At 41.4% G+C, this 22886-nt stretch overlaps 2 protein-coding genes and 1 long non-coding RNA gene across 8 annotated transcripts; 1 reads left to right on the plus strand and 2 right to left on the minus strand.

Moving 5' to 3' along the window:
* Positions 1-460: 460 nt before the first annotated feature.
* On the minus strand, positions 461-4077 carry LOC115732305 (GDSL esterase/lipase CPRD49-like). 2 transcript variants are annotated; one of them, XM_030662942.2, is made up of 6 exons: positions 3850-4077; positions 2539-2616; positions 2084-2224; positions 1717-1796; positions 1486-1635; positions 461-791 (listed from the first exon to the last, which is right to left on the minus strand). In XM_030662942.2, the coding sequence occupies exons 1-6, from the start codon at positions 3958-3960 to the stop codon at positions 653-655; spliced, it is 699 nt and encodes a 232-aa protein (XP_030518802.1). In that variant the 5' UTR covers positions 3961-4077; the 3' UTR covers positions 461-652. The 2 variants fall into 2 exon arrangements, with proteins under 2 accessions (XP_030518802.1, XP_030518803.1); XM_030662943.2 differs by having other exon boundaries at positions 1717-1793; positions 3850-4075.
* Positions 4078-5740: 1663 nt separating this feature from the next.
* Positions 5741-6718, plus strand: LOC115732303. The gene is made up of 3 exons (XR_004014346.2): positions 5741-5970; positions 6053-6119; positions 6234-6718. It is a non-coding gene; the product is annotated as an uncharacterized LOC115732303 (long non-coding RNA).
* Positions 6719-7854: 1136 nt separating this feature from the next.
* LOC115745777 (GDSL esterase/lipase CPRD49-like) lies at positions 7855-11440 on the minus strand. Of its 5 annotated transcripts, none has more exons than XM_048271200.1 (6): positions 11257-11439; positions 9977-10054; positions 9522-9662; positions 9157-9236; positions 8925-9083; positions 7855-8228 (listed from the first exon to the last, which is right to left on the minus strand). In XM_048271200.1, exons 1-6 carry the CDS (start codon positions 11365-11367, stop codon positions 8090-8092), a joined length of 708 nt encoding a protein of 235 aa, XP_048127157.1. In that variant the 5' UTR covers positions 11368-11439; the 3' UTR covers positions 7855-8089. The 5 variants fall into 5 exon arrangements, with proteins under 5 accessions (XP_048127157.1, XP_030537229.1, XP_048127158.1 ...); XM_030681369.2 differs by having other exon boundaries at positions 8925-9074; positions 11257-11436; XM_048271201.1 differs by having other exon boundaries at positions 9157-9233; positions 11257-11434.
* Positions 11441-22886: the final 11446 nt, after the last annotated feature.

A 22886-nucleotide genomic window follows, 5' to 3' on the forward strand; every position in this document is an offset into this window, starting at 1 on the left:
ATGCAGGGTTCAGGTCTGGAATTAACCTTTGCGGAGTCTCTTGGAATCAAACAGTTGGAACTATAAAGGAATGCATGCGCGAAGCTAGGGAGCAGATGCGAAGCACTCCGGCCATTCATAAAGCGAGTTCCTTCTCTTTCCGTTCTTGTAACAGCTAGCGTTAAACCTGCCAAATTCAACGATCTTTCCTAGGGGATAGTTACTATTCCGTCATTTGTTCCATTGGGAAAAGTTGGACAACAGCGCAAGCAAACTGGTTTGGGCAAGCTGGTCCTGGTGAAGCAAACGATTAACTGGTCCTAGAATTATCCCAGGCTTCCTTTTGCTTGCCTTCGCTGAAAACTACTATTGGTACACATCGTCCTTGAGCTAAAAAGCATTTCTTATTGTGGCCCGAACTAGGGGGGCATAAAGAAATATCTCCAAAGAATGGAGAAACCGACGATTATCCAGGAAGGAGCACCGATTAGGAGGACAAAATACCCAGTTGAAAGCAGTTGAAATCACTCTCTGCTCTCAGAGGCTATGACAGTCTCTTGTTGTGACGAGCAGAGCTCTAAGGCAAACAAAGTGGTTTTCTAGTATTTACTACAGTGGTTACTTGTTTGAAAGTTGCTCTCCGACAGGTTCGTGGTGGTCCTGCAATCGGGACCTAACAAGGTGAATCCTCTCCGAATTCAGTGGGCATCGACTCCCAATAAAGACTCGGTTCCCAGTCAGCCTCCTTGAGGACTCTGGATATCTCCTCCACCACGATCTTGCTTCCCTCCGAGGAGAAATGGACACCATCCCTGCATAAAAAGGATCATAGAGCATAGGGTTCAGCCAAAAGCGAAATGATATACCATGCACGAACCCAGCGTATGTACTGACTAGATTAGGATCAAACATATCACATCGTTTGGTGCTCACAACGGATTTGAGGGAAAATTCAAAGTGAGCTGATTTCAGGCTCTATTACTTGCTGGTGTTCGGGACAAAGTTTGACCATGCACGTCAAGTCAGGACCGTTATAACAAAGTCAAATGAATAGGTCTCGTTTGAAATGTGGTAGAATCTGAACAAAGGGGTGTTCTCAAAGACTACATTAACTAGTTGCAGCCAACCGACCCTTGGACTTTGTCAGATAAATTATTCGGGAAGCAAATCACAGTAGTAATAGCTCTGATATGAAGAGCTTTCATTACCTAAAAAAATTAAACACTGCCTCACACACTAAAATTATGGCGGTTGGTTTCTGAAATGCAAAAACACTGCAAATTCTATGAGCCCGTCAATTGGTGAGAAAGGAGTGTTATCAGTTAAGAGCATTGACACAGCTATAGAACCTTTTGGCAGAACAAGTTTAGATTGATTTTAGAACACTATTGAACTTTCTATTTGATATGTACATACAGAAGTTTGAACCAGAACAGTTGAGGTAACCTTGTATATCTTACTTTTTCTTCATCTCTTACTTTTCATGTGTTTCCAAAGCAAACTTACGTAAAACATGCCGCAGCCCAATCGTCCCTCTTCTGTATTGCAGTCCATAGATCAACAGCCTTGATGTTCATCTCCCTGCACAGCTCTAAACAGGCCACCGAGTATACTCGGCATGCTTCGTTTGTTCGACCTAAATCTCGAAACTGCCCGTTGATCCTGCTATGAAGCTCTGTCAGAATTCAACAGACGAAACAGAGGCGAAAGTAGGATGAGAAATTCACGATAACACACCTAAAGGATTCGCGAATTTTCTCCTCATTGACGGGTGGAGCACTTAGAAAAATGACGCGGGTACAATTCGACAGGCTCTGCTAAGAAAAGTATGACAGCCTTAGAATTCGTCTCAAGCAGGGAGAGAGAGAGAGAAAGAGACTTAAAAGGCTTGACGAGTTGTATCTCGCAAGCTCAACAGTTTACGAGTTTACATCATGCGTTGGTCTACTCTCTGTGGTGAAAGTAAGCATCAGTCCACACTGATGACTATGAGAAACCCCCTAAAAGAATGTCACTACAATAAGTCGCTCACACCTCTTTGCTTATGATGCATTCTTTCGTACAATTGCCTAGAATTGTTGTCAACAGACATGTTCCATTCTACCTTGAGATATATGGCAATCTTCCTCATGTTCTCAATGTACTCGGGAAGCGGTACTTGAGGGCCAAGACCAGATGGGTGAGCCCGCATTGAGTCATTTCCTCCGAAATAGACGATCACCAAGGATGGTTGCGTGGCCGCATCCTAGAAGTGAGGTAATTACAGAAATTTAGCCACAGATTGTTTATCAAATGACAATGGAACTGACAAATAAGATAACCTTGATGATCGTGAGATATGATCCTAAGCACATAAAACTAGACATCCTCCACAACTAATTGCTGCTAAATCTTTTCATGCGACATTTATTAGTACTGATCACGCGCTTTGTATGAAGCATGCGGTGCCATCTACATACATTACTGATCAGCAAACCATCAAGAAGGGATCTCAAATGCCAAAAATGCGAACTTCGAGAAGGGAAGAAAAGTATTAAGGCCCAAAGATTTGAGTGATACCTTTGGGAAGACTTTTTCCAGGACTTCCAGCGCGCGCCTCGAGTTCCATCTGGAGTACCCCCTCAAGATTATGTCTGCCTGCAGAGTTTACAGCTTCTCTAGAATTCCAGACAACCAAATGAAATAAGACTATATAAACTTCAATTCCAAACTAGTCAGTCCTTTGATTTCTTCTGCTAGATTTTCCTTTAGTTTGCTTATCGGTTGGTTTGCTTTTCACTTTACGACCAATTTCCTGAGTCTCTCTACAGGCATTCACAGCGGGTTTCCCTCCAGCCTAGCGTTTGGCGAGTAAGCATATTTGCTAACTAAAAAGGAGGAAAAGAAAAAATCATGTCTGCTTGAGAAACATTTCAACAAGCATTTAGGGATCAATTACACTCCACCCTCTCCAACAATGAAGGTCATGAAGGGCAGCTTTTCAACTCCACAGTGCAACAAATCACCCATTGTTGAACAACAACTTCCCATCACCATATTCCATTGGATGTGGTAGAAAAGGATCACAACCTTCATGTTCCCACATGAATTGGGTTAAAAGTTCGACACTTTAGGACCGACATGAATGCCACCTTCAGACTAAAAAAACAGGTTCATCTCTCTAACTGGAAAAATAAAAAATTTAAGTAAATGAAAAACAGGGTTATTATTAATTCCACTGCCATCGTTAAAAACTCTATTTTTAGACATTCATCAGTGCATGGACGACACCATCATCCATGGAACATGTCCATGTGACTATTTCTCGATCCTCTGATGTCGCTAGACGCAGCCTCCAAAAGTGGAAAGAAAAAAGAAAAAGGAACAGAAAAGAAAAGTCAGAAGAAGAAAAACAAAGCAGGAGAAAAAGAAACGAGGGCGGCGTGGCGTGATTTGATCAGTCCTAAGATGGATGGATTTTTTTCTTTTTCCAGGGGGGGGTCCCGCCGCCGCCGCCAACGCAGTGGTGGATCGACTCGCCGTACCGAGAGGGAAGAAAGAAACCGCGGAGGAGCTTGAAGTGACCCACGTAGAGACATCGAAAACCTACACGGAATCCTTCGCTCCTCGACCGCGAGTTCGCCACACCATTTGACTTATTCACAACCCATGAAGAATCCCAGAAAAGACTCCTGCACCCCCACCCACCCCAACGCCACCACCCACCCCCCCTCCCCCGGGCCCCCGGGACCCCGGGACCAGACCCATTCATCTCCTTCTTCATCCTTTTCGCACAGAGAGAAGAGAAACAAACAGAGAACAGTGGGAATCGATACTCGACGACGAGGAGGACGAGGAGGAAGGAAGGAAGGAAGGAGGAAGGCGGGAGACCTTGCGAGCGTACAAGTCGGCGAGAGAAGCGCCCCATCCGCCGTTGCTGAAGCTGAACTGGACTATGGACGACCCGAACAGCACGAACTGCGGCCTCTCTGGCCCAACCATCTCTCTCTCTCTCTCTCTCTCTCTCTCTCTGCTCTGATCCCGAGAGAAAGACAGAAATGCTTTATGAGCCCGCACGCCACGTTGGTAGTCTTAACGCAACATGCTCTCTCCCATCTAAATAACTCGTTTATTCTCACGTGCCATGTACAAAAAAAATAAAAAATAAAAAAAATTATTTAGTCCGAACCCGACAAAGTTTTGTTAGCTGTGTACACACCTACTTTAATAAAACAAAGATGTTTGGACCAACACGTTCAATACGACAAAGATATCGACTTTTGGACACAAGCGAGGAAGAATATTCTGACGGCGAACGAGACGTGTTATGAACGAAGTTAAAGAATCAACTAGTGACTCGCACGTGACAAAGGAATTTGAGAAGATGATAATGTAATAGTATGACAATGCAATCTTAGTCGCACGTGCTATGAACGATAAAAATATATATGGCAATTATGACGAGACTCACCTCTGATCTTATGACCAAAGATTTACCGTCATACTGTTATCTTGTCCCGCTAGCAAGACCCATGACAAATTGACAAAAGTGTGCTTAACTCGCTAGTCACGGAGAATCTCCTTTTCAAGTATATGGCGAAAAAAATCCCCCGAAAAGAGAGCATTTGATTTATTCACCACAGTCGGCCGTTCACTAACCTTACAAGCGTATGGGGCAAGACTAGATGGGGGTTATCACATGTTTTATGGAGTCGAGAAGATTGAAAAGATGCATTGGTTGATGAAGTTAGGGAAACTTAGTCGATGAGAACGAGTTAGTCCGTTTGAGGCCATACTTGACCGAAACTATGTTTAAAGGTTAAACATATATTGAATTAATGTCGTTCGTTGGCTCCTAGACTTCTCGAATAAACTTATGCAGTCTATTAAAAAAAAAAAACAGAAAACTGTTCAAAAAAGTCATCAACCTATTATATGACGGCTAATTCGGTCATCAACTTTTCGATTTGGCCAATTAAGTCCAAACTTTTTTACGATTTGTCGGTGTAATCTTTTCGGCCAATTTTGTCGGAAGTCGACGTGGTTGCCAGTTGTCTTATGTGGCACGACAGTGCTGGCGTGTTCAATTTTTTGCAGTTATTTTATGAAATTATTTTATGATTTTATTCCCTTTTATTTTCTTTCCTTTTTCTTTTGTTATTTCCCTTCGCCGGTCCACGGCCTCGGAGAGGGCGTCATGGCCTTTGCTGTGGCCAACCTCGGCAGGTGATCTCCGTAGGCCTTCGCTAAGGTCGCGGACTAGGATTGCAGTCTCCTATTTCACGAAATTGATCAGAATATATTATCTTCTGGCCGTTAAGTTTTGATCATATTTTGTAAATAAAATCCTGAAAGCATTTTTCGCATAAAGACAAATCGATCGCTTGAACTTCAGATTGAAGAGAAGCTATGCAGAGAAAAATTGCATGTGCATCTTTAAAGGTATATTGCGAAGAGAAAAGAGAAATTATGACAAGAAAAATTACGATTATGAAGCTAGATTTGTGTAAAATATAAACACGTATGTTACGAACTGATTTTAGCAGCGGACAAGGTATTTTACGAACCCAACATAATTTACAAGCTTCAATTAGTAAGTACGACAAAAAGAGGGATATTACTGCTGTTCAGAAACTTCTACCTAGTATAGAAATGAAATAGATGATATAAATGATCAATGAACTTTGATCTAATATACAAGATTTTCAATTTATTGAATATGTTCCTTGAACTTTAACCTAATGTGCAAAGTCATCCATGAACTTTAACCTAATGTGCTCCGAGAATCTCTAGGAGGAAACGATCTAGGTTAGCTGGATCAAATAGCAACTCTTCTATTGGGTACATACAATTGAATCATCACTGGCTAGGAAAGTTTAACTGTGATCTGTTTTGGTTCAGTGTTATCCAATTTTGCGCGACAGCATTTGGATACTATGCTCAAGCAACCGCAGCACAGGAAATTTTTGGGCACACATTGGAGTCCCTTCGTGGAATTAAATACTTGTACAAGTGAGTGGCCGCTGCTTCTGGTTACAAATGATACTTATTTGCGTTTGATACTGATTGGTTTGTGCATACTATGGCATCACAGGTATAATGTATTCCAGATTGCTTTTGTCGCTCTAGCTGGATTAACCTTTGTGTATTATGCCTCCTTTGTAAGTTCTCAAGATCTCTCCTTGTCAATCTCCTATCTTTTGTGCGCATGCTCATTTCGAGTCTTTTGGTGCGGTGTGCTGTTCTATATATATGCTCATGGTGGAATTTCTCAGGGATGGAGGAGAAAAAAACCCAGTGGCAGGTTCCAGCTTTCTAGCTAAAATTGGATCTTCCAAAATGGGCTAGAGCTGCCATCGTTAGTTGCTTCTCTGGTTATTATCCTCTCCAGAGCGATCTTGAATGCAGATACGGTTATGCCCTGATGTTGTCTTTTGTGGAAAGAAGTGAAGGTTTTGGCATCCGCGATGGATTTGATTGCTGCAGAAAGGATGACTTTTTGCGTGCTGGCCACAATTACTGATGCTCTTTCTGCAATGACCTTCTGTATGTAGAATTTCTTTTTTCTGATTGTAGAATACCTTGTTTGAGCATGTGATTGAAAATGAAGAGTACTTCGCGACATGGAGGATTAAGATTTACACTGTCCTGAGATGTAAGATAATCAAATTGAGAAGAGCGCTTCTGTTCAGTTGTATTGTCCTGTGTGTAATTTGAGTGGGTTCTTGGTGTGCAAACATGTCTTGAGCAGGATAGTGAAATTAATAGCAGATGTGGGAAGTTCATATCACTGTTCGATTTCTATGTTCTAACCGTCTTTCCACATCAAACCATGGGGGACGGTTTGAGTTGTGGTTCAAACGTGTGGTCGATTGATACCGGTTGACTACGGTTTATTTTGGGGTGTAATTAGCGTAGTCAACAAGATATTTAACCTCGGCCAGACCGATTCGCAAATTCAAGGTTTGATGCTCGACTCAATCTCGATCAAACTTCATTTTGTGAGCTCGAGCTCCATTCGATTAGTCAATACATTTCATTCTCGACAAGGCTTAAACTACTATTCTCATTCTCGATAAGGATTAAACTAGAGCTTTTTAAATACGCTGTGATAGAAAAATCAATGATCTTTATCTATTCGTTGACGTAGGTGATATGATGTATGTATAAACACAAAAATCCAACCACTGTTAGGCTCGCGAGCTATTCCGGGTCAAGTAAATTCAAGTTCGAGCATGATTGGATTAAGTACTCAACCTACTAGAACTCGAAAAGCATCGAACTAGATTTGAGCCATGGTACAGATCATAAGGGCTGACATGGGAAATGCTAGCAAAATCAATTAACGACAACTGTGTTGGCCCTACTCCACTGGTCGAGCTCGAGCACCTTGTGAGTAATTTAACCAGAACAGAAACCATATGACCTGTGCCATGAAAGCTATTGATTAGTGACGAATGGTCCAAATTTCCATAGTGGATGCAGGGTTCAGGTCTGGAATTAACCTTTGCGGAGTCTCTTGGAATCAAACAGTTGGAAATATTAAGGAACGCATGCGCGATGCTAGGGAGCAGATGCGAAGCACTCCGGCCATTCATAAAGCGAGTTCCTTCTCTTTCCGTTCTTCTAACGGCTAGCGTTAAACCTGCCAAATTCAACTATCTTTCCTAGGGGATAGTTACTATTCCGTCATTTGTTCCATTGGGAAAAGTTGGACAACAGCGCAAGCAAACTGGTTTGGGCAAGCTGGTCCTGGTGAAGCAAACGATTAACTGGTCCTAGAATAATCCCAGGCTTCCTTTTGCTTGCCTTCCCTGAAAACTACTATTGGTACACATCGTCCTTGAGCTAAAAAGCATTTCTTATTGTGGCCCGAACTAGGGGTGCATAAAGAAATAAGCCCAAAGAATGGAGAAACCGACGATTATCCAGGAAGGAGCACAGATTAGGAGGACAAAATACCCAGTTGAAAGCAGTTGAAATCGCTCTCTGCTCTCAGAGGCTATGACAGTCTCTTGTTGTGACGAGCAGAGCTCTAAGGCAAACAAAGTGGTTTTCTAGTATTTACTACAGTGGTTACTTGTTTGAAAGTTGCTCTCCGACAGGTTCATGGTGGTCCTGCAATCGGGACCTAACAAGGTGAATCCTCTCCGAATTCAGTGGGCATCGACTCCCAATAAAGACTCGGTTCCCAGTCAGCCTCCTTGAGGACTCTGGATATCTCCTCCACCACGATCTTGCTTCCCTCCGAGGAGAAATGGATACCATCCCTGCATAAAAAGGATCATAGAGCATAGGGTTCAGCCAAAAGCGAAATGATATACCATGCACGAACCCAGCATATGTACTGACTAGATTAGGATCAAACATATCACATCGTTTTGGTGCTCACAACGGATTTGAGGGAAAATTGAAAGTGAGCTGATTTCAGGCTCTATTACTTGCTGGTGTTCGGGACAAAGTTTGACCATGCACGTCAAGTCAGGACCGTTATAACAAAGTCAAATGAATAGGTCTCGTTTGAAATGTGGTAGAATCTGAACAAAGGGGTGTCCTCAAAGACTACATTAACTAGTTGCAGCCAACCGACCCTTGGACTTTGTCAGATAAATTATTCGGGAAGCAAATCACAGTAGTAATAGCTCTGATATGAAGAGCTTTCATTACCTAAAAAAAATTAAACACTGCCTCACACACTAAAATTATGGTGGTTGGTTTCTGAAATGCAAAACCACTGCAAATTCTATGAGCCCGTCAATTGGTGAGAAGGGAGTGTTATCAGTTAAGAGCATTGACACAGCTATAGAACCTTTTGGCAGAACAAGTTTAGATTGATTTTAGAACACTATCGAACTTTCCATTTGATATGTACATACAGAAGTTTGAACCAGAACGGTTGAGGTAACATTGTATGTCTTACTTTTTCTTCATCTCTTACTTTTCATGTGTTTCTAAAGCAAACTTACGTAAAGCATGCCGTAGCCCAATCGTCCCTCTTCTGTATTGCAGTCCATAGATCAACAGCCTTGACGTTCATCTCCCTGCACAGCTCTAAACAGGCCTCCGAGTATACGTGGCATGCGTGGTTTGTTCGACGTATATCTTGAAACTTCCCGCTGATCCAGCTATAAAGCTCTGTCAGAATTCAACAGACGAAACAGAGGCGAAAGTAGGACGAGAATATTCACGATAACACACCTAAAGGATTCGCGAATTTTCTCCTCATTGACAGGTGGAGCACTTAGAAAAATGACGCGGGTACAATCCGACAGGCTCTGCTAAGAAAAGTATGATGGCCTTAGAATTCGTCTCAAGCAGGCAGAGAGAGAGAAAGAGACTTAAAAGGCTTGATGAGTTGTATCTCGCAAGCTCAACAGTTTGCGAGTTTACGTCATGCGTTGGTCTACTCTCTGTGGTGAAAGTAAGCATCCGTCCACACTGATGACTATGAGAAACCCCCTAAAAGAATGTCGCTACAATAAGTCGCTCACGCCTCTTTTCTTATGATGCATTCCTTCGTACAATTGCCTAGAATTGTCGTCAAAAGACATGTTCCATTCTACCTTGAGATATATGGCAATCTTCCTCATGTTCTCAATGTACTCGGGAAGCGGTACTTGAGGGCCAAGACCAGATGGGTGAGCCCGCATTGAGTCATTTCCGCCGAAATAGACGATCACCAAGGATGGTTGCGTGGCCGCATCCTAGAAGTGAGGTAATTACAGAAATTTAGCCACAGATTGTTTATCAAATGACAATGGAACTGACAAATAAGATAACCTTGATGATCATGAGATATGATCCTAAGCTCATAAAACTAGACATCCTCCACAACTAATTGCGGCTAAATCTTTTCATGCGACATTTATTAGTACTGATCACGCGCTTTGCATGAAGCATGCGGTGCCATCTACATACATTACTGATCAGCAAACCATCAACAAGGGATCTCAAATGCCGAAAATGCGAACTTCGAGAAGGGAAGAAAAGTATTAAGGCCCAAAGATTTGAGTGATACCTTTGGGAAGACTTTTTCCAGGACTTCCAGTGCGCCCCTCGAGTTCCATCCGGAGTACCCCCTCAAGATTATGTCTGCCTGCAGAGTTTACAGCTTCTCTAGAATTCCAGACAACCAAATGAAATAAGACTATATAAACTTCAATCCAAACTAGTCAGTTCTTCGATTTCTTCTGCTAGATTTTCCTTTAGTTTGCTTATCGGTATGGTTTGCTTTTCACTTTACGACCAATTTCCTGAGTCTCTCTACAGGCGTTCACAGCGGGTTTCCCTCCAGCCTAGCGTTTGGCGAGTAAGCATATTTGCTAACTAAAAGAAGGAAAAGAGAAAATCATGTCTGCTTGAGCAACATTTCAACAAGCATTTAGGGATCAATTACACTCCACCCTCTCCAACAATGAAGGTCATGAAGGGCAGCTTTTCAACTCCACAGTGCAACAAATCACCCATTGTTGAACAACAACTTCCCATCACCATATTCCATTGGATGTGGTAGAAAAGGATCACAACCTTCATGTTCCCACATGAATCGGGTTAAAAGTTCGACACTTTAGGACCGACATGAATGCCACCTTCAGACTAAAAAAACAGGTTCATCTCTCTAACTGGAAAAGGAAAAATTTAAGTAAATGAAAAACAGGGTTATTATTAATTCCACTGCCATCGTTAAAAACTCTATTTTTAGACATTTATCAGTGCATGGACGACACCATCATCCATGGAACATGTCCATGTGACTATTTCTCGATCCTCTGATGTCGCTAGACGCAGTCTCCAAAAGTGGAAAGAAAAAAGAAAAAGGAACAGAAAAGAAAAGTCAGAAGAAGAAGAAACAAAGCAGGAGAAAAAGAAACGAGGGCGGCGTGGCGTGATTTGATCAGTCCTAACCAAAGATAAGATGGATGGATTTTTTTCTTTTTCCAGGGTGTGGGCGGGTCCCGCCGCCGCCGCCAACGCAGTGGTGGATCGACTCGCCGTACCGAGAGGGAAGAAAGAAACCGCGGAGGAGCTTGAAGTGACCCACGTAGAGACATCGAAAACCTACACGGAATCCTTCGCTCCTCGACCGCGAGTTCGCCACACCATTTGACATATCCACAACCCATGAAGAATCCCAGAAAAGACTCCTTCCCCCCCCCCCCCGACCAGACCCATTCATCTCCTCCTTCATCCTTTTCGCACAGAGAGAAGAGAAACAAACAGAGAACAGTGGGAATCGATACTCGACGACGAGGAGGACGAGGAGGAGGAAGGAAGGAAGGAAGGAGGAAGGACGAAGACCTTGCGAGCGTACAAGTCGGCGAGAGAAGCGCCCCATCCGCCGTTGCTGAAGCTGAACTGGACTATGGACGACCCGAACAGCACGTACTGCGGCCTCTCTGGCCCAACCATCTCTCTCTCCCTCCCTCTCTCTCTCTCCCTCTCTCTGCTCTGATCCCGAGAGAAAGACAGAAATGCTTTATGAGCACGCACGCCACGTTGGTAGTCTTAACTCAATCATGCTCTCTCCCATCTAAATAACTCGTTTATTCTCACGTGCCATGTACAAAAAATAAATAAATTATTATTTAGTCCGAACCCGACAAAGTTTATTAGCTGTGTAAACACCTACTTTAATAAAACAAAGATGTGTGGACCAACCCGTTCAATACGACAAAGATATCGACGTTTGTACACAAGCGAGGAAGAATATTCTGACGGCGGGTGAGACATGTTATGAACGAAGTTAAAGAATCCACTAGTGACTCGCACGTGATAAAGAGATTTGAGAAGCTGATAATGTAACAGTATAACGGTGTAATCTCGGTCGCACGTGTTATGAATTGTAAAAATATATATAGCAATCATGGCGATACTCACCTTTGATCTTATGGTCAGCAATTCATTATCATATTGTTATCTTGTCATGCTAGCAAGACCTCATGACAAATTGACATGAGCGCGCTTAACTTGCTAGTCACGGGGAATCTCATTTTCAAGTATATGGCGGAAAAAATCCCACAAAAAGAGAGCATTTGATTTATTCACCATATTTGGCCGTTCACTAACCTTGCAAGCGTATGGGGCAAGACCAGATGGGTTATCACATGTTTTATGGAGTTGAGAAGATTGAAAAGATGCATTGGTTGATGAAGTTAGGGAAACTTAGTCGATGAGAACGAGTTAGTCCATATGTGGCAATACTTGACCAAAACTATGTTTAAAGGTTAAACATATATTGAATTAATGTAGTTCGTTGGCTTCTAGACTTCTCGAATAAACTTATGTAGTCTATTAAAAAACAAAGGGAAAACTGCCCAAAAAAAGTCATCAACTTATTATATGATGATTAATTCAATCATAAACTTTTTGATTTGGCTAATTTAGTCCAAACTTTTTTACGATTTGTCAATGTAATTTTTCTACCCAATTTTGTCGGAAATGGTCGCTAGCTGTCCTACGTGGCACAACAATGCTGGCGTATCCAATTTTTACAGTTGTTTTCTAATTTTTTTTTTTGATTTTATTCCCTTTTTCTTTTCTTTTTCTTATTTCCCTATGCCGGTCCACGATCTCGGCGAGGGTGTTTGGCTAGCCATCGAGGGTCTCCTAGTCCTCACTTGTGGCGGGCAACCTCCGAAGGCCTTCACCGAGGTCGCAGACTAGGGTTTCGATCTCCTATTTCACTAAATTGATCATAATATATTATCTTCTGGTCGGTAAGTCTCGATCATATTTTGAAAATAAAAATCTTGAAGGCATTTCTCTCACAGAGACAAATCGATTGGCCATAACTTTTTTTTTTTATACTTCCTATAAGGGAGGAGGTCGTTGTGGCAGCCACCATTGTCGATCCTCGCTTAGCCTTGCAAGCCCTTGTCAAGGTTAGATGATCCAAGCGAGGGTGTTGTGCGGCCAAGTCACACCTAAACAAGCCGTGGTTGAGAGAGGATGGCACATATTTCAATCAACCTCATGACTCATTAAAATCACATGAAACTTACAATTTTGTATTTCGGGCTCCATTTGTTTCACGAAAAATAAAATATTTGGAAGATATATTCTTAAAAATGATCACTTGCATCGCTTGAAATAATTAGACAATTGAAAGTGTTTTATGTTACGAATACAATTCATATCTAAATATCTTTGTGAAACAATGAAAATAATTTTTAGTTATTCATTTTTGTAAGTGATACAAGCATTCATTTTCAAGAAAATATTTTTCAAACCATTCATTTTTCGTGAAACAAACAGAGTCTAGACTAATAAAACTCACGACTTTTGCTTTTGACAGCATTTGTAATTGCCACATCTCACTTGACTTCGTAGTTGGAGGAGACCATCCCGCAAATGAAATGTAGTGAAAGATGATAGGCCGGAGAGATTTTACTAATTTGATGCTAAAAATGAAGAGCTTTGATGGGATTTTATTTATATTGAAGGGATCATTGTCCAAAAGGTCCTATTCTACGGCTACTAATTTAATCATAAACATTTTATTATATCAATCTAGTCCTAAACCTTTTGATGATTTGCCAATTTAGTTATAAACTTTTAACTGTGACAATTTAGTTATAAAATTATTATTTGGATAATTGGCTAAAAGATCTTTATTGACAAATCATCAAAAAGTTTACTAACTAATTATGTTAAGTGATTCAAACGATAAAAGTATTTTTTCAAATCATTTATTTTCGCAAAACCAAATGGAGCCTTACTATTTCTTAATCCTGCAAAAGTAATTTTTTCAATTTGAAGTCACACCTAAACATAAACACCTGGTGATAATTTTAGAGAAACATTTTGCTTTTTAACTAGTAAAGATTTAGTAAAAATCATTACAAGATGGTTATTACCAAAAACTTATTCCAATATAGAATGAAATATGTGAATATTAATGAGGAAAAGTGCTTAACATGTCAATAATATCAATGAAACTACTAATAAAACTTTAAAAATAACTAACTTATGCAAAAGTTGAGGCGATGGGTCAACATTTCTTTTTTTGGTCAAACGATGGGTCAACATTGCCATCCCAGTTTGTGAGAGAGTTTTTGCATAGGCCGGCCTCTCCACGTCACTATGAAATCGGCCCATTTAATGAATGACACGTGGTGGACGAACCCACCTCTTTCTCTCTCTTAAAGAGTCTCTCTCTCTTCCTTTATTTATTTATTTATTTTTGGTCGATTTTATTTCAAAATTCACTCCCCCTCTCTCTCGGTGTCCGAAGACACACACACGTGCGCGCGCACGCACGCACGCGCGCACGCACACACACACACACACACACACACACACACACACACACTCTCTCTCTCTCTCTCTCTCTCTCTCTCTCTCTCTCTCTCTCTCTCCATCACGTCGCCGAATCCCGCCTCCATCTTCGGCGCGTTGGCTCCGGCTTTGCCTCCACCGTTGCTTCCAAGAGCCCTATTAGCGGCTCCGACTCCTCCAAAAGCCCCCCGCCGGTCGCAGCTGTTGGGACTTTGGTCTCCAAATCCCATAACAAAATAAATGAGAAGTGAATGATGGAGCAAAATCCGAACAAACATGTTTGTCTGATTTTTTCTTTGAACAAACATGTTCTTTTGGAAGATATCTATTCGATTTCGTGACTCTTCATTCTTTTGGAAGATGTCTATTCGATTTTGTGACTCTTCATTCTATTGGAATATGTCTATTCGATTTCATGACTCTTCACTCTATTGGAAGATGTCTTTTCGATTTTGTGACTCTTCATTCTATTGGAAGATGTCCATTCGGTTTCGTAACTTTTCATTCGTTTAAAAGAGAACTATTCAGATTAGTAACTCTTCGTTCTCAACCTTTCGTTCGTGACTCTTCGCATCATTGTTTATAAATAGAGCACCGACCGTCGCATTAGAGATAACTGCCATTTTTCGTCATTATCATTTCACTTTCATCATTTGTGCGATTATTCTATGAAGTGCGTTCAAAAGTTTCCTCCGAAGAAGTACCGCTTCAAAGGAAATGCTATCCATTCTATCATGGGAGGCAATTGTCTAAGAACCTTAGGTACCGATTGAGAGGACAAATTTGTCTTAAGGATACAACGTCATTTCATTGGGCTCATATCATTCATCTACATTCAGATTACTCATTTGTGTTTGGATTCAGGTTTGTCGATTAACATTATTCTACATATACGAACATCTATAGGCAATTCCAATCTTAAGACAAATTCTTGTTTCTATTCTCGGTATTAGTTGCTTTGTTCGTATAGTTACTTTCTTTTGAATAAATTCTGCTTTTGTATTAGAAATGGCGTCAACATCAATAACGCCTATGCCTATTCCGTCGGTTTCGATTCATGGAGAAAAGCCATAAAAGTTCAATGAAATTGATTTCAAGAGATGGCAACAGAAGATGTTGTTCTATCTCACGACTTTGAATCTAGCAAGGTTCCTCAATGAGGATGCTCCTAAGTTGGATGAAGGAGAGGTAGACAAGGAAAGGTTTGCTGCAGTAGATGCGTGGAAGCATTCTGACTTCCTATGTCACAACTACATCCTTAATGGTCTCGACAATTCCCTCTACAATGTTTATAGTCTGCTGAAAATGGCTAAGAAATTGTGGGAAAGTCTTGACAAGAAGTACAAAATAGAAGATGTTGGGTTGAAGAAATTCATCGTCGGCAAATTTTTGGACTTCAAGATGGTAGATCATAAAACCCTCTTAAGTCAAGTTCAGGAACTTCAAGTGATCATGCATGACATTCATACTGAAGGTATGGTTCTAAGTGAATCATTTCAAGTGGCTTCTTTCATTAAAAAGTTACTACCGTCTTGGAAAGATTTCAAGAATTATCTCAAACATAAGAGAAATGAGTTATCACTTGAAGACTTAATTATTCAATTGAGGATAGAGGAAGACAATAGACTTTTTGAAAAGAAAGTTGGTAGAAACCTGGAGTTCTCAAAGGCCAACGTTGTTGAAGAATGTTCGAAACCTAACAAGAAGAGGAAAAAGTACGGAGAGGGATCCACCCAAGGCCTGAAAAAGTTCATTGGAAAATGCTACAATTGTGGAAAGTCTGGACATCGTGCCAAAGACTGTAGAGCCAAGAAAAGACAGAAGACTCGGGCGAATGTGGTGGAATAGATTTCCAATGGCTTTGATGATATTAATCTTACTACTATGATATCCGAATGCAACATGGTGGAAAACCCCAAGGAATGGTGGATTGATACTGGAGCAACTCACCATATCTGCGCCAACAAGTCGATCTTCTCATCCTACACCCTTGTAGGAGGTGATGAATGTTGTTGGCTAGAGAATTCACCTAGAGGGGGGTGAATAGGTGATAACGTGTGATTTTAAGATTTTATTGCGGAATTCAAATCACACAGTATAAAACAGAAATCTCGGATGCTCAAGCAATTCAATTGATGCTAGAAATGTAATAGGATTGATGCATATTGACCGTATGCAGTTTAGATATCACCAAATATTTAGAGTGATCAGAGTAAGAGATAAGGAAAACTGCACAGATGGATTATAGTGGTTCGGCTTTGGTTAAGCCTACGTCCACTTCTTCGGCCGACAACCAATTGGTTGGATTCCACTATTAATGTGCTCAGAGGTTACAAATCGGTGATCTCCTTGACACGCAGGACTTCACACCTAGCATTCAACACTCTTGTGTACACCTCCTCACAATTACAATGGATGGATCAAGAAGTGTGTTTAAAATGAAGTACACTCTATCTAGGAATTATGAACACTTTTCCCTCTTTACGCAGATCTCTATTCCCTTCATCTTCGAGATGTCTTTTATACTCTTCCGCCTCCAATCTAGCGGTTGCAAGGCATCCAGAAGAGATCTCTCCAAATCTACTCTTTTGGATGAGATGTTTGTAAAAAGAATATCTCTTAGATGTTGGGGATCGCCAAAGGAAAGTCTTCCCCGTTTGGATCAAATCGCCCATACAATTATGATCCCGAGTTTCCATAGATGGTTTCTTCCATTTAGAAAGTCTTGAATTGTCTTCTTGGTTCCACATTCTTGATTGATCTCAATCAATGAGAATCTATCAAGGATGATCTAGCTCGATGGCGTCCGTTGATATACATCAATTAAGCTCAATTTGTATTCTTCTTGAAATTCTGATTCATGCTAGTGAAGTACTTCTCTCGGAGCTTGAGCGTCATTCCAACGTCCGAGCTATCCCCACTCAACGTCCGAGCTCGAATCAGCATCCGAGACTCTCAGAAACAACATCCGAGCCAAATCTTTTTGCTAGATTCAATTTTGTGCATCTCCGTACCAAAGGATAATCTACAAAACAAGTAAATCACAGCATTATCTCAAAATACAAGAGTTCTAGGATTGTTTTGTCAACTTCAAAACCGTCTAGGAATTTTTTTCTCAACAATGAAAAACTCTACATGGGTAATTCATCGACCTCTAAGGTTGAAGGTGTTGGAAAGGTTGCTCTGCAGATGACATCTGGAAAAATAGTGACACTAAACAATATGTTACATGTGCTAGACATACGCAATAATTTAGTGTCCAGATCTCTCCTTAGCAAGAATGGTTTCAAGTTGGTGTTTGTATCTGATAAGTTTGTACTCTCCAAAAATGAGATGTATGTGGGAAAGGGTTATCTTAGTGATGGTCTTTTCAAGATGAATGTAATGATTGTTGTATCCAATGATGATATGAATAAAATTGTTTCTGTTTATGTGCTTGAGTCTCCTAATATATGGCATGCTAGATTAGGACATGTTAATTATAAGTCAATAAAGAAATTAATGAATATGGGATTGTTGCCAAAGTTTGACTGTCCAAGTGAAAAGTGCCAAGTGTGTGTTGAATCTAAGTTTTCTAAGTCTCCCTTTCATTCCGTAGATAATAGAATCACGGAACCTTTAGATTTAATACACACTGACATATGTGATATGAAAACAATACCGTCAAGGGGTGGTAAGAAATATTTTATCACATTTATAGATAACTGTTCGAGGTATTGTTATGTTTATTTACTTAGTAGTAAAGATGAGGCTAGATGAGGCTATGAATACTTTTAGAACTTATAAGTCTGAAGTTGAAACTCGGTTAAATAAGAAAATTAAAATGATCAGAAGTGATAGAGGAGGTGAATATGAATTTCCTTTTGAGGAAATCCGTTCTGAGTCCGGCATCATTCACCAAATCACTCCTCCTTATGCGCCACAAGCAAATGGAGTAGCGAAAAGGAAAAATCGGTCCTTAAAGGAAGCAATTAATGCATTGTTGAATAGTTCCGGTTTACCACAAAATTTGTGGGGGGAAGCTGTTTTGATGGCGAATTTTATCTTAAATAGAGTACCCCACAAAAAAGACACAACAAACTCCTTATGAGAAATGGAAAGGCATATTGCCTAATTTGAAATATATCAAAGTGTGGGGGTGTTTGGCTAAGGTTGCGATTCCTAAGCCTAAAAAAGGTTAAGATAGGATCGAAAACTGTTGATTGTATTTTTATTGGATATACTCTTAATAGCAATGCATATCGATTTCTTGTTCATAAATCCGAGGTCCCGGATATACATGTTAATATGATCATTGAGTCAAAGGACGCTTCGTTCTTTGAGAATATATTTCGTATAACACAAGTATATGAGCCAATTGATAATGATAAGAAGCTTGAGAATACCACATCTACAAGCGATTCTATGGAGGATGAACTTAGACGTAGTAAAAGACAAAGGACTTCTACGTCTTTTGGACCTGATTTTCTAACATACTTGTTAGAAAATGAGCCTCGGACCTTTAAAGAGATCGTGACATTCCCCGAAGCTCCGTTCTGGAAAGAAGCTATCAATAGTGAAGTTGAATCCATCTTGTCATATTTGGGAATTGGTTGACCTCCCTCCTGGTAATAAACCACTACAATGTAAGTGGATTTTCAAGAAGAAAATGAAAGCAGATGGTATTAGTGATAAATATAAGGCTAGATTTGTAGTAAAAGGCTACAAGAAGCGAGAAGGTCTTGATTATTTTGCCACATATTCACCTGTTACAAGAATTACATCTACAAGGATACTAATTGCCATAGCAGCGGTCTATAGGCTTGAATTCCATCAAATGGACGTAAAAATAGCTTTTTTAAATGGAGATTTGGAAGAAGAAATATATTTGGGACAACTTGAAAGGTTCATTGTTCCGGGACAAGAAAAGAAAGTATGTCTACTTATCAAGTCTCTTTATGGCTTGAAATAAGCACCAAAACAATAGCATGCTAAATTCGACCAAGTCATGTTGTCGAATGATTTTAAAATTAATGAGTGTGACAAATGTGTATATGTTAAGAACACTCTTAAGGGCTTTGTCATTTTTATGCTTGTATGTAGACGATATGCTTATAATAGGGAGCAATAGTGACGTCGTTAAGGCAACCAAACGCATGCTCATAAGTAAATTTGACATGAAAGACATGGGAGTCGCAGATGTTATTTTGGGAATTAAAATCCATAAAACATTTGAAGGATTATCACTATCACAGTCTCACTATATAGAAAAGATTCTTAAAAAGTGTATGAATCTAGACATTATATCATTAAAGAATCCGATAGATGTTAATCTATATCTTTCAAAGAATACTGGTGAAAGTAAGGCTCAAAATGAGTATGTTAGTATACTAGGCAGTTTAATGTATGTCATGAACTATACTAGGCGGGACATAGCTTGTACTGTGAACAAGCTAAGTCGATTTATAGTTAGTCCAAATGAAAATCATTGGAGAGCTATGAAACGTGTATTGGGTTATTTGAAGCATACTAAAAATTATGCTTTACATTACACAGAGTATCCTGCGGTACTTGAAGGATACTATGATGCAAATTGGATAACCGACACAAGAGACACAAAATCCACCGGTGGATATGTTTTTACACTTGGTGGGGGAGCAGTGTCTTGAAAATCGTCCAAACAAACTTGTATTGCGAGGTCTACTATGGAAGCAAAATTTATTGCTTTAGATAAGGTCGGTGAAGAAGCATAGTGGCTTCGAAATTTCTTAGAAGACATTCCTAATTGGCCTAAACCAGTGCCAGTTGTGTGTATTCATTGTGATAGTCAAGCAACAATAGGCGGGGTAAGGAATGTCATGTATAACGGTAAGTCTTGACAAATACGTCAAAGACACGATATTGTAAGGCAACTATTCTCTAGTGGAATTATCACAATTGACTATGTGAAGTCAAAAAATAATATTGCGGATCCATTAACAAAAGGCCTAACTACGGATATGGTTGTGAAAATATCAAGAGGAATGGGTTTAAGGCCTATAAAAGAAGCCATTATAGCGGAAATCCTACCTAGTTGATTGGAGATCCCAAGACTAGGTTCAAAGGGACAACCAAGTTATGCATGCGGTTGTCGCGACCTACCTTCAGCCTCCCTCGGAGGGTTCGGTGAGTTTAGAGGTATTGCCATAGATCAATGGCGTGGACTCTCCCAAGTCCTACCTCGCATGACATTGGATTTCTTTTTACCGATTAGCAAATTAAAATGCTATTAAGAGTCGCCACTAGCCTATTGGGGTCGGCTAGAAACCAATCGAGATACGGGAGGGTTATCTCGATTCCTACGCAACCAGAGCTTCTAGGTTCGGAGACTTGTTTACGCTAACTAGATAATTAGCGCCCTTTCGGTACCTAACCAGTTGATATTTCCTAAGGTGACCACACATTCTGCATATCGTTTTAAACTTATCAAGTATCTAACCAAGTACTAAATGATCATGCATAATGTTTTCTGTCATTTCGTGCAATTACCTATTTATCCTTAACCTAACAAATAGGGAAAACGATTAACGTGCAATTTTTCAAAAGACAGTGTTATAAACACTCAATCGAGTAAATATGCCAAATAAAGATCGGGATAAGCACATGCAGACCAAATCTATGATGGCGATATTTAAACAAACAATTTCGACGCGAAGGTCGAATTACAACGATTATCGGACCGAGATGGACATCGGTCTTCAATCAACGCCAATTTTAGGCTTAAAATTCACATTAGGGGTAAAAAGGTCAAAGAAAACATTTTTCTAATTTTCTGAAATTTTTATGATTTTTTTTGAATTTTTATTTATTTTTTGATTTTTGATTTTTTTTGATTTTTTGATTTTTATTTTTATTAATATTTTATTAGAGGGAACCAGGCCCGGGTCGGGTTCTCGGACCCGGGCCTAGATCAGGTCATTCGAACCGAGCCGGCCCGGGAGAGAGGACCATAAACGGGCCTAGTTGGCACAAATGATTTTTGCCCACATTCCCCCACTCAAAATGGGCCCATACACCTCTTGGTCCGGCTTCAGTTAGGCCTTGAATTTCGCCGGGCCTTGAAACACTCTATAACTTCGGACACAAAGCCCAATAGTCCTTCTTTTCTTTCCCTCACCCCACACGCTACTCATTTCCGGAACAAAATAGCACGAGCCCAATCTTCTTTTCTTTTCCCCTCTACAAGCCCAACCTCTCTTCTTTTCTCCACGCCCATTGAGCCTCCCAAACTCTCCTTTCTCTTTTCTTCAATTCACCAGCCCACACGTTCAACCCATGCGGCAGCCAACAAAAAAAAAGAAAAAACGTTTGATAGCCTTATTACTCCTATTCATCATCTTCTTCGTGCGGCTTCTTCTTTCTCTCTGTGACTCCGACGGTGGTTCTATTATTGCGACGCCAACAGCTCTTGCTCGCCTCGCCGCCGCAACACCGGGAACCGCTCATTGTGCCGCCACCGAGACACATCGCCGGACCTCCGGGATGGCAACCGGTTCAACCCTCCTCATGTCCGACCGCGTTCGTCGCCACGTCGGGTCGCACCCGTTAGACTTCTTGGGAGTCACTCATCTTGCCGCCATTGAGTCTCGCCCCCGGGACCTCTTGGACGTCAACCGATTCCGCCCACTTCGTGCCGCCACGGGTTCACATCATCTCGGCCTCGACTTGCGTCGTCTTCGCCCGAGCTCTCGTCGCCTTCGTTCGGCTTGCGTCGCCGCCGTGTCGCCTCGCTCGGCCACCGTTCGGGCTCACGTCGCCGTGCCCCGAGACCCGCTCGTTAGATCTCCCGGACGTCAGCCGATACCGCCCACCTGCGTTCGTCGCCTACTAGCACGTTCGATCGCCGTCTGTCACCTCCAAGCGCCAACAGCAGCCGCTAAGACTCGCACGCCCGGACCCGCTTGTTAGATCTACCCCTCGCGCCGCTGCTAAGTCAAGTTTGCCGGGCCTCCGGGATGGCAACCCGTTCTGCTCATCTTCAAGCGCAAACTACACCCACCCGAACCCGCATTACCTCCGTTCGACCTTGCTTCACCTCGGCACGGGATCGCGTCGTCATTGGCCCGAGCTAGTACTCTACCTTTCACCCTCGCGTCGGGACTCATTCTCCGTGTCACCGCACGGCTTGCATCTGCTCGCTAGAAACGCCGGGTCGGTTCGTCCAATCTTGAAACATCGGCGGTGGGATAGACCCGCCACGCCGTCCCCTCCGGTTCGGCCTACCTCGGGTGTCGCCTTCGTCCGAACTCGCGTCGCTTCCTTCACGGTCGATCCGCGACGGCCGACCCATCCACCAATGGAAAACTCGAGACCGTTCTAGTCACACCCACACGAGAGAAACCGAGCTACCACGAAACAAACCTCGACCAATAGCACAGACGAAGGCACACGAACTCAAGGAAGGTGACAGAGTGTGTTCGCAGACGTATTAAGGCTAAGTGAGGTGTCTTGATGAATGAGGGCATGGGTTTTTATAGGTACAGGAGTATCAGGCTCAAGAGAGAACAATCTAAACATTCATTACACTAAGACAAGAAGAATAAATGGACAAGAGAAACACCGATATTGTCCGGGCAAAAGAAACCAAAGAAGACTTACCTGGTTAGCGAGCCGAGGAAAAGCGAGCTTCGGGG

Source organism: Rhodamnia argentea, chromosome 10 (assembly GCF_020921035.1).
Source record: "Rhodamnia argentea isolate NSW1041297 chromosome 10, ASM2092103v1, whole genome shotgun sequence".
Classification (NCBI taxonomy): Eukaryota; Viridiplantae; Streptophyta; class Magnoliopsida; order Myrtales; family Myrtaceae; genus Rhodamnia; species Rhodamnia argentea.

What these genes read in the sequence shown, in the direction of transcription:
- LOC115732305 (XM_030662942.2), bottom strand. Translation starts at nt 3,960, where the DNA reads ATGGTTGGGCCAGAGAGGCCGCAGTTCGTGCTGTTCGGGTCGTCCATA. An exon ending in CCGACTTGTACGCTCGCAAG is followed by an intron (nt 2,617 to 3,849) that starts GTCTCCCGCCTT and finishes TAAACTCTGCAG; the next exon opens with GCAGACATAATCTTGAGGGG. An exon ending in TGGAAAAAGTCTTCCCAAAG is followed by an intron (nt 2,225 to 2,538) that starts GTATCACTCAAA and finishes CCTCACTTCTAG; the next exon opens with GATGCGGCCACGCAACCATC.
- LOC115745777 (XM_048271200.1), bottom strand. Translation starts at nt 11,367, where the DNA reads ATGGTTGGGCCAGAGAGGCCGCAGTACGTGCTGTTCGGGTCGTCCATA. An exon ending in AGATTGCCATATATCTCAAG is followed by an intron (nt 9,237 to 9,521) that starts GTAGAATGGAAC and finishes TACTTTTCTTAG; the next exon opens with CAGAGCCTGTCGGATTGTAC. An exon ending in TGGGCTACGGCATGCTTTAC is followed by an intron (nt 8,229 to 8,924) that starts GTAAGTTTGCTT and finishes CTTTTTATGCAG; the next exon opens with GGATGGTATCCATTTCTCCT.